At 42.3% G+C, this 14,453-nt stretch overlaps 1 protein-coding gene across 1 annotated transcript in view; it reads right to left on the minus strand.

Annotated features, from left to right (window-relative positions):
* Positions 1-14,453, minus strand: part of LOC311608313 (protein arginine N-methyltransferase 9-like) — a 31,299-nt gene that overhangs the window by 12,671 nt on the left and 4,175 nt on the right. The window contains 6 exon segments of the mRNA XM_084800714.1: positions 2,343-2,525; positions 3,588-3,780; positions 5,868-5,974; positions 7,622-7,724; positions 10,738-10,905; positions 12,164-12,400. Of these exon segments, the coding sequence (XP_084656840.1) occupies positions 2,343-2,525; positions 3,588-3,780; positions 5,868-5,974; positions 7,622-7,724; positions 10,738-10,905; positions 12,164-12,400 (991 nt within the window).

Raw genomic sequence — 14,453 nt, forward strand, 5'->3', positions numbered from 1 at the left:
CTGCCAAACTAAGGAAGATGTGGGGATAAAAAGAGGCTTTGTCTAGATGCAAAGGCAGATGAAATTCAGGGAGCAAGCCTCATTGTAGCTTAAACAGACACTCTTTTCTCTGAAGGTAATTTCCAAAAGAACAAAAGCACAACACAATAGTATCTAATATTCCTTAAGCATCTGGAAACCTGCTTGTTTAGGGACATCACAGGTTCAGGGAAGAGTATGCCCTGCAGCCAAGGACTATACTGTGCTCCTCTCCAGACTCCCTGTGTGTAACTGTCATATTCCTATTGGTTCTAGGACCAGATAAAAATACAATCTATACCTAAGTGTGGTGGTACATGGCTGTACTACCAAACAGTGGGAAGCTGAGGCAGGCAGATCGCTTGAGGCCACAAAGTTTGCTTCATAACCCTAACTGAGCTCAGTCCCTAGAAACCAAGTAAAGAAAATAAGGGATAGTTGTCCCCCGACCACACGCATGCCACGGGATGTACGTTCCTCCAAGAAACATCTCACACATCACACAAGACAGGCACACACAAAGGAAATAGATGTCTGTGTAGTCCCTGATCTGATCTGCCAAGGCCTGTACGCTGACCTGAAGCTCTGGCCCTGTTGTGACTGACTCTGCTGGCCTTGCTGTAAGGTCTCAGAGCTCTTACTGGGCCATGCCTGAGAACAGGCTGATGCAGTGTACCCTTACAGTCTTGTAGGAATGAGAAGATACACAGGGAAAAAAGCTTCACTCTCAGCAAGCCACGTTTGAAAATCTTTGTTCATCATTTTTGTTTTCTTATACTGATTTAATGTCTCTGAAGCGTTCTCAGGGAGACCATTTTAAATGCACACAGTGGCAGCAAGCAAGCGCATCTACCCACTGCGCCATCTCTCCAGCCCTGCTACACACGTTCTTATGACCTGGGCTCTACAGCGTCATCAGGGTCCCTATGGCTAAGTACTCATGCATTTAATACTTTTCTAACCCCTTTTTAAAAAAAGCAGCAGTGCTCACTTCAGAAGGAGTTGTACTAAAATTAGAACAATAGGGCTGGAGAGATGGCTCAGCGGTTATGAGCACTGACTGTTCTTCCAGAGGTCCTGAGTTCAATTCCCAGCAACCACATGGTGGCTCACAACCATCTGTAATGTGATCTGATGTGCACAGTATACATAATAAATAAACAAAAAATATTTTAAAAAAATAAAATAAAATAAAATTAGAACAATAGTGAGAGGATTAGCATTGCTTCTGAGCAAGTGAAGTGTTTCATTTTTACATTGTTTAAAAAGATTTATTTATTTATTTAATGTATATGAGTGTCTATGTGTATGCATGTTTACTCGATGCCAGAAGAGGGCATCAGATGCCAGTATAAAGGGTTGAGCCACCATGTGGTTGCTGAGAATTGAATTCAAGATCTTTGGAAGAGCAGCCAGTGCTCTTAACCACTGAGGTATCTCTCTAGCCCATCATTTTTACTTTTTTTTTAAAGCAGCATTTCTTTTGTCTACTGATAACTAATAATTGAAACTATCAAATGAGTAATGAGAGTTGTAACTGAGAAGCATGGAGTAATTTAATTCACTATGTAACCTTGGTTGGCCCCCAAACTGCTTCCAGAGTGCTGGGATTAAAGGTATGTGACACTGTAGGCAGTTTTTGTTTCTAATAAATACTTTAATGTACACTTGTGACAATTCATACACACAAACACCACATCTTTATCATATGTGTACTCTCAATCTCACCCCCAGGAACTTTTAAGTCCTCTCTCTCACTTTCCAGAGGAATGATTTTATCTCTCTTATTATTTTTTGAGACTGGGTCTCAAATATGTAGGCCTGGTCTGTCTAGCTTTTGCTATATAAACCAGGCTGTCTTTGAATTCCCAGAGATTAGCCTACCTCCTGATGCCTTGACAGTGCTGTGCTTAGCTGCACGCAACACCACAGCTGGCTTTAATCTCTCTTCCAAACTATACGTTCGCTATTTAAATTTACTTTTGAACAAAGAAAATTGTAATTCTGAAATATTTAAGTAATACTTCTTTTGCTAAAAACTTCATCTCCAAAGTAATTGCTTTTTCTTTTTGGCCACTAACATTTACTTGATAAAAGCAACTAACTTTGATTTGGTGTTGAAGTTTGATTTAAATGTTTTAGAGATTTATTTATTTATGCATTTTTAAATGTACCGATGTTTTGTCGGCATACATTTGCACTTTAGGAGATGCCATTGGACCCCTGGGGCTATGGGTATAGCTGTGCTGAGCTGCAGTGTGTGTGCAGAGAATTGAGCCTGGTCCTCTGGAAGAGCAGATGTTTCCTGAGGAGACAACGCTCACCTCAAGGGCCTGCACTGGGTAAACAGCTTGCTCCCAGCATGTCTCCTCAGCGGGGCCTGTGCACAGACTGTGCTCGTCATCAAGCTGGAGAACAAACCAAACCACAATGGCATCCAGCACGCCTTCCTTAACAGCGGGGACAGCAAGAGGCTGCGGCTTTCTAGTTGCAAGACTTTTCAACTCCTGAAAAGAAATGTAAAAAGGATGAGAAAACCGAGGTTAGGAAACTAGTAAGGAGCCAAAACAATTTAAATAATAAAAAAGAATGAGAAGGCTTTATACACTGACTGTGCCACCCGCTCGGTGTCACACAGCTCCTCTCTGCAGCTCACAGTCCTTTCCTGCACAGTTAGGGAATCACAGAATACCATGTGTACTAAACAGACAGGAGACACATCCACACGCTACTGATAAGAAAAAAACCACCAGTGACACAGTGGTAGATGACAAATGCATGCAGCAAAGCAACATCGTTGTTTTATTCTGGAAACTATGCATGTGTACATGCATGCTTACAGAAAGAAAAGCAAGCCCGGAATGACACACTTCAAACAAGGGATGCAGGGGAAGGAGGCAACGTTTTAAAAGGTGACACTGGGGCGTCTTCTGTCTGTTCTGTAACTCCTTAAAAGTGTTAAACAGGCAGACATTATTTTTTTAAACTAAAAGCTTTTATACGGTGTATGTGGATTAAGGAAAATTTCAAATGAAAACTATTAAAGTAAAAACCAGCTGTGATAAAGTACTTAACAGCCGCACTCCCATTACTCCTGGAACACTTTGTCTACCCGGCATCCACAAAAAAGTGAACTTAAAACAGCTACAGACCACACCAAGAGAAGGCCAGTGAAAGGCGAAGCATCTGACGCTAAGAGCGCACGCATCACCTTCCTTCTGCCATCACAGGGAGTGCTCACAACAGCACACAGGGCAGCATTCACTCCCAACAAACCCAGGGAGCTTTCCCCTGATATGGAAAAAGAATACTTTCAAAGAAATTCTAACTTGCTGCTTATCATTCTTCATAAGTAGAGCCTCATGTACATTAAAAAAGAAAGCCAGGCATGGTGGTGCACACCTTTAACCCCAGCACTCAGGAGGCAGAGGCAGGTGGATTTTGGAGTTGGAGGCCAGCCTGGTCTACAGAGCGAGTTCAAAGATACACAGAGAAACTCTTACCGGTGAGTATTGGGGGATGGGGGGAGAGACGGGATGGGGTGGTTAAAATTAAACTTCTTGTTTTACCTGAAGACTGTTGAAATCAACTTTTATAATCTGGAAGCAGTCTGTCAAAGGCAGATATCCTCCAGGAATCCGACTCATCTTCTCAGTGGTGTATGGTTCAACTATTTCTTCAGTATCTACCGAAGAATAGGCTGGGCTCTGAAATTTCACATTTGTTGGCAAATGGATACCAGCAATGTCCTTAGCACCCACCCTAGTAAGAGTTCAAAGAAAAGGTAAGGTATAACACAGATTTTGTAAATTATCAAATATCATCTAATACTCAAGAAAATATAAACATAAAGATGAAATAAAATCCCATGGCCATAGATTTCTTAATTATATCCATAATCACATGAAGAAAAAAATTAAAATAAGTCTATATTCAAATTAACAACTTTGAGCCAGGTGCAGTGGCACATGACTGTTATCCCAGCACTCAGGGAGGCAGAGGCAGGCAGATCTCTGAGTTCAGGGCCAGCCTGGTCTCTAAAGCAAATACAGTACAGCCAGGGCTACCCAAAGAAACCCTGTCTCAAAAAAAAAAAAAAATTAACAACTCTGTGGTTAAGCATGCTTGCTGTTGTTGCAGAGGCCTTGAGTTCAGTTGTTCCAACACACGTCAGCCATCTCACAACCACATACAACTCCAGCTGCAGGGGATGCAACACCCTCCTAGGGACTCCACAGATACCACATACACATGGCACACATTTACACAAACACACATGCAGAAATAAACATTTGAAAAGTACACAAAGCGGCTGGAGAGATGGCTCAGTGGTTAAGAGCACTGCCTGCTCTTCCAAAGGTCCTGAGTTCAATTCCCAGCAACCACATGGTGGCTCCCAGCCATCTATAGTAAGATCTGGTGCCCTCTTCTGGCATGCAGGCAGAACATGGTATACTTGATAAATAAATAAATCTTTTTTTAAAAAAGGTATACAAAGAAAATATTTAGAACATATAGTCAACAAATGATTCATATTCAAAATGTACTTTTGGATTCCAGCAAGTTAACAGAAGACAAACAAGACAGAGAAGACACTTAGCTGCTTCGCCACAGGGATAGCCAAGTAAAATATGAATGTGAGCGATCATAAAGCAGTGAGGTGAAAACAGGACAGTCAACAGCAAGGGTTGGAGAGAATCCTGTCCCACACGACTGTATTTATTGGTATTCTTTAACCAATTAAAATACCACAGAGACATTTATATACGTAGAGCTGAGAGCCAACCAGTGCGGTCTCATTCACCAACTAGGCACCTGAGGCCCATGTGTCTGGCGGGTAGCCTGAGCCTACCCTGCGCCTACCAGCATCTAAACACTTTTACTATCACCCGGTCACATGAAACAAAAAGATAAATGAACAATTCACAGCAAAGACAAGAAGTAGGTATTTACTGGTGGTTAGTTCATTTTATTTTTTTCTTTTATTCATCAATACTTGCAAACACTATTTTTATGTTGTCTCTATACAGGAAGGAGAGTTCTCTGAATGATTTAAAATTGCATCTGCCCAATCACTGCATTAATGAAGTTAACAAGAAAAACAATACTAAGTTGGGCGTGGTGGCGCACGCCTTTAATCCCAGCACTCCAGAGGTAGAGACAGGCAGATCACTGTGAGTTTGAGGCCAGCCTGGTCTACAAAGCAAGTCCAGGACAGCCAAGGTTAACACAGAGAAACCCTGTCTCAAAAAACAAAAAGAAAAACAAACAAACAAACAACAACAACAACAAAAAAGCAATACTAAAATTTATCTTCACATTGGAAATCCTTTTTTTTTTTTTTTAATTTATTTTGTACAGAGTGTTCTGGACACCAGAAGAGGGGCATCACATCTCATTACAGGTGGTCATGAGCCACCATGTGGTTACTGGGAATTGAACTCAGGACCTTTGGAAGAGCAGCCAGTGCTCTTAATCTCTGAGCCCTCTCTCCAGCCCCACATTGGAAATCCTTACTTGAACTTCAATTAAAATCAATCTGAACTTAAATTTTTTCTGCACAACTTCTCACACAAGTTGTATGAAAATAAAGCTGGCTTTGATCCTAGAATTCTACTTAAAATAAATAAGACTAAGCATTACAAGCATGCACTAAGCTGTGAAATAGTGTTCTTATTTTGGGGGTGTCGGGGTGGGAGGGATTTTCGAGACAGAGTTTTTCTGTGTAGCCCTGGAACCTGCTCTGTAAACCATGCCTCAAACTCAAGAGATCTGGCTGCCTCTGCCCCGCCTCCCCACCCAATGTGTCACCACCGCCTGGCTTAGTGTCTCTCTAACCACTTACTTACCTGTGATGTCTTCGTATTTCTGCACACTCTACTGCCATCCCAAATATAACAGCACTTGCTGGTATAACTTTCCCATACTTTCCACAATTTCCATTTTCTCCTTTGGTCTGAAAATATTATAAAGTCACATCACTACATGTACAAATAAGTATGTGCGTAAGTGTGTTTATATACAGGCTAAGGAGTTTTTCCTTTAAAAAGTATTTTCACTGGTGTGTGTGCGTCTGTGTGTGTGTGTGTGTGTCTAGACAACCAAGGCTACACAGAGAAACCCTGTCATGAAAAACAAAAAACACCAACCAACCAAATAAATATAAATGTAATTTAATGTTTAGAATACAAGCACAAAAAGAAAAGAAAGGAGTATAAAGCTATGTCAATTTAAAATATGATTTAATAAAAAACAAAAAACAAAACAAAAAGGAAAGTACTGAAGAGATGGATCAGAGGTTAAGAGGACTGGCTACTCTTGCAAAGGACCCAGGTTCGACTCCCAGCACCCACAAGCAGCTCATAACCCTCTCTAACTCCAGTCCCACAGGGTGAGATGCCTTCTTCCGACTTCCACAAGCCCTGCACACATGTGAGTCTCACACACACATCCCCAACAGGCAACCACACACATGCATGCAGGCAGAACTCTCAAACACATAAAACAAAAGTAAAGATAATTAAATGTTTTTTGTTGTTGTTGTTATTTTGTTTTGTTTTGTTTTTTTAGTTTTATTTTATGTGCATTGGTATGTAGGTATCAGATCCCCTGGAGCTGGAGTTAGAGACAGCTGTGAGCTGCCATGTGTGTGCTAGGGATTGAACTCAGGTCCTTTGGAAGAGCAGACAGTGCTCTTAATCACTGAGCCATCTCTCCAGCCCCCAAAATAATTAAATCTTTAAAAACAGAAAGAAAATAAAACCAGGCATGAAATGTAGCTCCGCAGTAGTGCACTGGCCATGTGTAAGGCACCAAGGTCATCTCTAGAACTGGAAAAAAGTCAACTTGAAAAATAAACGACTCTTCTATGTTCCATACATATCATCTTCTGTAATCACTGGATTTTACCACAGTGCATTAACACATACAGTAAATTAACTACAATATACACACGGCTACAGGAGAGGTCAGTGTGCTGTCTAGGAGCCTGAGTTCAGTGAGTACCTGAAAACTCCACTGAACTAACATTACTACCCTTTTCCTAGAGATTTGCCAAAATTCCACGCATTGACTGCTGGGAGATTCAAAGCACATCTCTCTTCTACAACTATAGTCAAGAATTTAGTCAGCACTTCCACATGTAAGCTCATCCGGAGTCCCTCCTTCCTGTAGTGGTGTGTGCAGTACTGTCAAGTGCTTTCCCTTGTGAACTGGACTGGTGTGTACAGTGCACGTCATGTTACACTGCTGTCAAGTGCTTTCCCTTGTGAACTGGACTGGTGTGTGCAGTGCACATCGTGTTACACTGCTGTCAAGTGCTTTCCCTTGTGAACTGGACTGGTGTGTGCAGTGCACATCGTGTTACACTGCTGTCAAGTGCTTTCCCTTGTGAACTGGACTGGTGTGTGCAGTGCACATCGTGTTACACTGCTGTCAAGTGCTTTCCCTTATGAACTGGACTGGTGTGTGCAGTGCACATCGTGTTACACTGCTGTCAAGTGCTTTCTCTTATCTTTCACACCTTGCACACACTCTCGGGACTCAGTGAGCCCCTTGGAATAATGACTACACGCTCGAGTTTAAGTGCTTGCAGGCTGCTTACCTTTGGCTGAAGAAGTAAATTCTCCCACGCATGAATTAAACTCTCCACAATTCCTTCTCCAAATACACCTGCATCGACAGTTTCTGTTACAACTAGGGACACTCTATAGAACGATGTTTTAAAGATACATGTAAGTAAACTGACATGCTGTTGATATAAACTGTCAAAGCTCAGACAAAAGGGCAAATATGTTATAGAAAATCTCTATGTAAAATGTTCTAATACATTTCAGTATCTTTTCCACCTCTCTTGATCATGAACTCTTTTTCCTTGCTCTGGGTACAGAAGGGTTACTTTCCCAGGCTCTGTTCACTGCCTAAGTCCTTAAGGGTAAGTCGTGCCCACATTAAACACTGAGTATCTAACTCTCACTCTATAAAATGTTTCTCTCCCAGCCTGGAATGGTGGTTTCTATCTCTAGACCCAGAACCTGGGACCTGAAAGCACACTGACCAGGCAGAAGTTAAAAGTCATCTTTGACTACATAGTGGGTTTGAAGCTAGCCTGGGCTACATGAAACCCTGCATTAAAAAGCAAAAACCAGGGACTGGAGAAATGGCTCAGTAGTTAGAGCACTGGCTGCTCTTCCAAAGGACCCGGGCTCATATCCCAGCACCCACATACCAGCTCACAACTGTCTGTAACTCCAGCTCTAGGGGATCTGACACCCTCACATATATGCCTATACGCAAGCAGGCAGAGCACCAATGTACGTAACATTTTTTAATTTTTAAAAGTTTCTTCTTTTAAAAAAAAAGCAGAACCCAACCAGGGAAGGAATACAGCCACAGATTCTCCACCATCAATGATCCTTATTTCTTTTTGTTGTTTTGTTCATTTTTTTCCAGACAGGGCCTCTCTGTTAGTCCTGGATCTAGCCACCACCTGGCATGAATTTCCTTTTCAGGTGTCTTTAAGAACAAATTGTTTGTTTTGTGTATGAATATGTGTGTGCACTATTTGTGTGCGTACAGGCATGCCACAGTGCACATGTGGGTGTCAGACACTACTCTCCCTCTACCTTGTGGTTGCAGGGACTGAACTCAGGTCATCAGGCTTGGCAAACGTCTTTACCCACTGGCCACGCTGCCAGGCCAGTTTTGAATCTGATCAGAAGCTTCGCTCTCAAAAGTTCTCTTAGTACCTTCTGTGACACTGCACGTACCCGCGTCTCTCTTACCACCTGTCAGGTCTTTGCAAACCCCTCCTCCATGGCACTGCTTTTATTCATTCATCCTGCCTAGACAACTCAAAGACACTCCCTTTGCTCCTTCTCTGAATTCCTTTCACTTTCACTGTCAGCACTGTAGTCTAAAGATATACCAAAATTTCATAAATATTCCTTATGCCCCTCTCCAGACTTGTAAGTATCTGAAGGGTAGGATGACTTGCGTGTCATAGTGCCCTGACCCAATTATATCTACGCACAGAAAACATTCAGCATTTATGGCCACACGCCCTTAGAATATTTCAAATTGTCTAGTCTCACAACTTAGTCCAGAAATCTGCTTATGGTCAAAGTGAATGAATAATAGTCTAAGTTGAAACACTTATTTCAGCTTGCTTCAAGAGCAGTCTATGAGAAAATTACAAGTTAAAGCAACCTCTGAGCCGGGCGTGGTGGTGCACGCCTTTAATCCCAGCACTCGGGAGGCAGAGGCAGACGGATCGCTGTGAGTTCGAGGCCAGCATGGTCTACAAAGTGAGTCCAGGACGGCCAAGGATACACAGAAAGACCCTGTCTTGAAAAACCCAAAAAATAAAAAGTAACCTCTGATTCGTGCTACTCCAAATCATATGCTGAAGCCCTAACCCTAACAGCACTGTATTTGGAGACAGAGCTCTTAGGAGGCCATTAGTTCAATAAGGTCACCAACATGAAGTCCTAATCCAACAGAGGCAAGGTCACATGAGGACACAAAGAGCAGGTAGCCAACTGCAGCCAGGAGAATGCCTGCCTGAAAATGATGTACCTGTAGTTTAAATTCTGTGACCTTTAATATTTTGTTATTATAACATGTAAACTAAGGCAACTTTGTTTTTTTATAAAATGAGTACACACCTGCATAAGGATCTGATAAACCTCCTCACCAACAAAGACCACTGAAGGGTAAATACCATGCACTCATTATTAAAACTGGAAGATCTAAAAATCAGAGTTCAAATAATAACAGAACACCAAAAAAGTTCTTCACGTATGAACTACACTTAAGTGAGACAGAAGACAGACGGCATCGGCAGCTATACAAGTATTACATTAGGAAAGGGAAAGTGGGGTTGGAGAGATGGCTCAGAGGTTAAGAGCATTGTCTGCTCTTCCAAAGGTCCTGAGTTCAATTCCCAGCAACCACATGGCGGCCCACAGCCATCTATAATGAGATCTGGTGCCTACTTCTGGTGTGCAGGCATACATTTGGGCAGAATACTGTATACATAATAAATAAATCTTTAATTTTAAAAAGGGGACAGTGCTTGAAAAGATAGGCAGACACTTTCTAAATGCCTTCTAGTTCTGAGAACCCACTGCTCTCCTGCCCACAGTGAGACTGCAGATACAAACATGGCTTCTATAAAGGTGCTTTCATTGTTTTCAGGACACAGGACAAAGCACTCTGTCAACTGGCACTTCCAAATGTTCATTTTAATCAAGGACGCCAATGAAAACATGTTGTCTGCTGAGGGTGAACGGCTCACATTGTAAGCACAGTTATTTAACACTGTTGACCTACAGGAAGTCAGTCTACTTTTATGGACAAAGACGTCTGAGTTTAGCCAGGTATGTTGGCGCATACCTTTAGTCCCACCCAGTACTTGGGAGGCAGAGGCAAGAGGATCTCTGAGTTCCTGGCCAGCCTGGTCTACAGAATGAGCTCTGGAACAGCCAGGGCTACACAGAGAACCCTATCTCACAGTGACATGCTAAAGAACGGTTTGTTACTATCAATTTTTCTTGAGTTCTTTATTATTGTTTAAAAAGCACATGTGACTATAAAGACCTGCATTTTCTTAAGCTAGGTGATAGCCACATCTCCACAAAACAAGGATATTGTTAGTGCTGTTGTTAACCCAAGAAACTGGAAAGGTATATTAATGGTTTTGGTGAATTATAAACATACCTTTCAGGAATGTGTTTTGGAATTTCTATATCGAGTGACTTCATGTGTAGGAGCTTTATCCCAGTCTCCATTTTGTTTGCAGCCACTACATCACACGCAAGTTCATACATGGTCTTGGATAACTCACAGGCATATACTGAGTGTGCACCAGCTTTTTTAGCAAACATGCTGTAAAAGAAGAAAAATCCATTATATCTTTTTCCAATTTTAATAAAATTATGATGCTTCAAACATTTTTCCATTCTTTAATATAACCATCATTTGTTCTGCATTAAAAAAGCTTGAGGCTAGCGAGTTGGCTCAATGGGTAAGCATTTGCTATGCAAGTCTGACGCTCACAGTCCAATCCCTGCAGCCCACAGTGGGAGGAGAAAACTGATTCCTGAAAACTAGTTAACTTCTGACTTCGCATACTGTGGTGAGCAAGCAGGCTTGCAGGTGATATATGTACACGTACACAGAAAGTAATAATAATAATCTAATTAAAAGGTAAGATAAGGCCAAGTATGGTGGTTATGTGCCTTTAATCCCAGCACTTGGGAGGCAGAAGCATATCTTGGGAGAATATCTCTGTGATACCCAGGCCAGCCTAGCCTATACAGCAAGCTCCAAGGACTACACTGAGAAACTCTGTCTCAAAATAATAATAATAACAATAGCAATAAATAAAAAGAATGAACTAATATACTTGTTTAAAGACAAATCATTTGCCAGGCGTAGTGCTGCATGCCTTTAATGCCAGCACTATAGGAGGCAGAGGCAGGCAGATCTCTGTGAGTTCAAGGCCAGCCTGGTCTACATAGTGAGTCCAGGACAGCCAAGGCTACACAGAGAAACCCTGTCTCGAAAAACCAAAACCAAAACAAAACAAATCACTTGCCAAGCATGGTGGAGCACACCTTTAATCCCAGCACTCGGGAGGCAGAGGCAGGTGGATCGCTGTGAGTTCATTCAAAGGCAGCCTGGTCTACAAAGTGAGTCCAGGACAGCCAAGGCTATATGGAGAAACCTTGTCTTGAAAAAAACAAAACAAAATCTAAAATTTATTATGCAGAATTTCAGTAATCCCAAGTTGCTCTTAGTTTTCTTGAACTTTTTTTTTTTTGGTTTGAACTTTTGATTAGTAAAATCATAGAAAAAAAGTATAAAATTAACAGTTCTATCAATAACACTAACAATATTATGAGAAACAATTACTATTTTTACAAACCAATGTTAGAATTTGTTTGTTTGTTTGTTTTTCGAGACAGGGTCTCTCTGTGTAGCCTTGGCTGGCCTCAAACTCACAGCGATCCACCTGCCTCTGCCTCCCGAGTACTGGGATTAAAGGCGTGCGCCACCATGCCCAGCTCAATGTCAGAATTTTGGTATCTAACAAACCTGTTTAATTCATGTAAATATAATAAAAGTAATAATTACAACAAACCTCAGTATTCCAGTTCCTGTGCCAATATCCAAAACACTTGTGGACCCCGAGCCCACCGCCTTCTGGATCGCTGCATTGTAAATCCTATTCCTCCTGGTGTCGTTAAGCATGACGAAGTGCCAACGTTCCACCAACCAGTTTGCAACGCGATAGAAGTTCTCCTTGGCGTCACTGAAATCAGGGTTTAGCTTCACCGCTCTATGAAAATACCCAGCTGCCTCATCTCGAAAGCCCATTCTAGATGAGGAAGAGACAGAGTACGTTCACCTCCGTGTGACCAACGGCGGCGCCCCTGTTGGTGCACTAACCCAGCCTGAGCATCCTCACCGCTGCCCCCGAGCCCACAGCACTCCACCTCCTCTGCAGGTCATGAGCACGGCACTCTCCTGACTTCTTTTCTGAGTTTCTGCCTGTGCATCTCAGATGTCCTAGGGCACCCCTAGGTGGAGTGGAGGCGTCCAAGGCATTGACTTGTACTGAGCTGAATATGAGCAGATTAAAAAAATAAGACAAAGAAGAAATACTACAAGTCATCTGAGCGCTGCTTCTCAGAAGTGATGAAGAACTCCCTGTCACGGTTTAAGAGTTAATCGTAGGCTGACTGCACTGCCCACGACCAGAGTGCATCTCACACACCACCAGACTCAGCAGCTTCCAAACTGGTCTGGACTTTGCTCAGCCTACTTACCCACTCCCTGACCAGAGACATAAATTTCTACAAATATCAAGTTCCATACACAGCTGTTGTCATAAACCAGCAATTTACGGGCCACACAGTCAATACAGCAGAACAAATGGAATTCTTCTCCCTCTCACTTTAGGCACCATCCATTCTAAAGAAACTTAATCAGACGATTCATTCTGAACGTGGTTACGACAAATGAACCATCTAACAAAAGGGCAGTGCGATGTTAAATTGTAAGTGCTCGTGTTTTAGTTTAAAATGAAAACATTAAGGTCAGTATATGTTATTTCTTTGTTACCCTGAAGGCAGAGATATCTTGTTTATATGCTGGAACTGCCCAGGACACATGATAGTAGAAAATACATGGTGTTAATGTAAACAAGCCTCACCATGCTAGACCAAAGTGTGTAAGGAGGACGATGGCTGCTCAGTTCCTTTACCTTGTCACAACTCTACACTGTACACACTCCTTCCCCAGAGCCATGGCCCTGCCCCGTCCTGAGTCAAGTAAGGGCCCTTGGGAGTAGGAGACAAACTACTAGGTTGATTATCAACAGCCAATAGACTCCAGATACATTTAAGAGAAATTCTGTGGTCACTTACACTTTGTGGTTCATTACTAATAACATTAATGATTTGAGAGAAAACAACAACGCATGAGAACAGCTAGAAGGAATATATAAAATGAGATTCATTTATTAAATTCCTTAAAGTTGAAAGTACAACTTGCCAATCTGGCAGAACAATGCTCTTTCCCCATTACTTTCCCCATTGCTTTGAGTTACTTTCTAACTCAAAAGCAATGCTGGCCTTTGGCTGTGGTTCCTGTAATTCCTTGGCAATGCTTATGGCTTGTGATGGTGTGCATAAGAGCTCACGTGGCAAGCCTGACTGGGATCCCTTGAGACGCCTGCTGACATGTGGGTACTCACACTGGGAAGGGTTTTGCCTGCCTTAACTGACGATGAGTGCTTCCACGCGCCTCAGTGTTTGTATAAGCAATGTGATTGCGCTGGACAGGACTTTTATTCTAGAGTCTAGAATTTGGGTATGCATCATATGGAGGTGGTACCTGAGTATACCGCCTCCAATAAAAACACCGTGTACTAGGCCTCAGAGGAGCTTTCCAGATTATAAACATATGACTCAGAGTAAAGGTGGAAATGTGCACTGTGACGTCAGAGAGGACCTTGAGGACTGCTCTTGGATTCTCTCCAACGTTGCCAGTGTTCTCTTTCCTTTTGCTGGTTTTGCGTTCCAATCAAACTAAGACAATCTGTTAATGACTTACTACCAACCTCGCCCATTTTGTCTGCTGTGCAAAAAACTTACACGGCCTTCTAACAGTTTCCCACAGTTGCTAAGAAGACACTGCAGGAGGGAAGTTTTGCCTTCTAGTGCCACTATAGTCAGGGTTTCTCCAGAATCACACGCCCTGTGTTCATGGAAGGCAACAGTGTTCCAGCGCATGGCACCAGAGCATGCAGTGATGGGCAGCTACTCTAGAACTCTAGCCTAGTGGAGAGCTCCTTAACAGTATGCTCCAAAGTTTATACTTCCCCATTAAGCTTTCTCTGGCACCCCAAAAGGAAAAATTCTAGCATT

The sequence above is a fragment of the Acomys minous genome (genome assembly GCF_964271855.1).
Source record: "Acomys minous genome assembly, chromosome: 11".
Classification (NCBI taxonomy): domain Eukaryota; kingdom Metazoa; phylum Chordata; class Mammalia; order Rodentia; family Muridae; genus Acomys; species Acomys minous.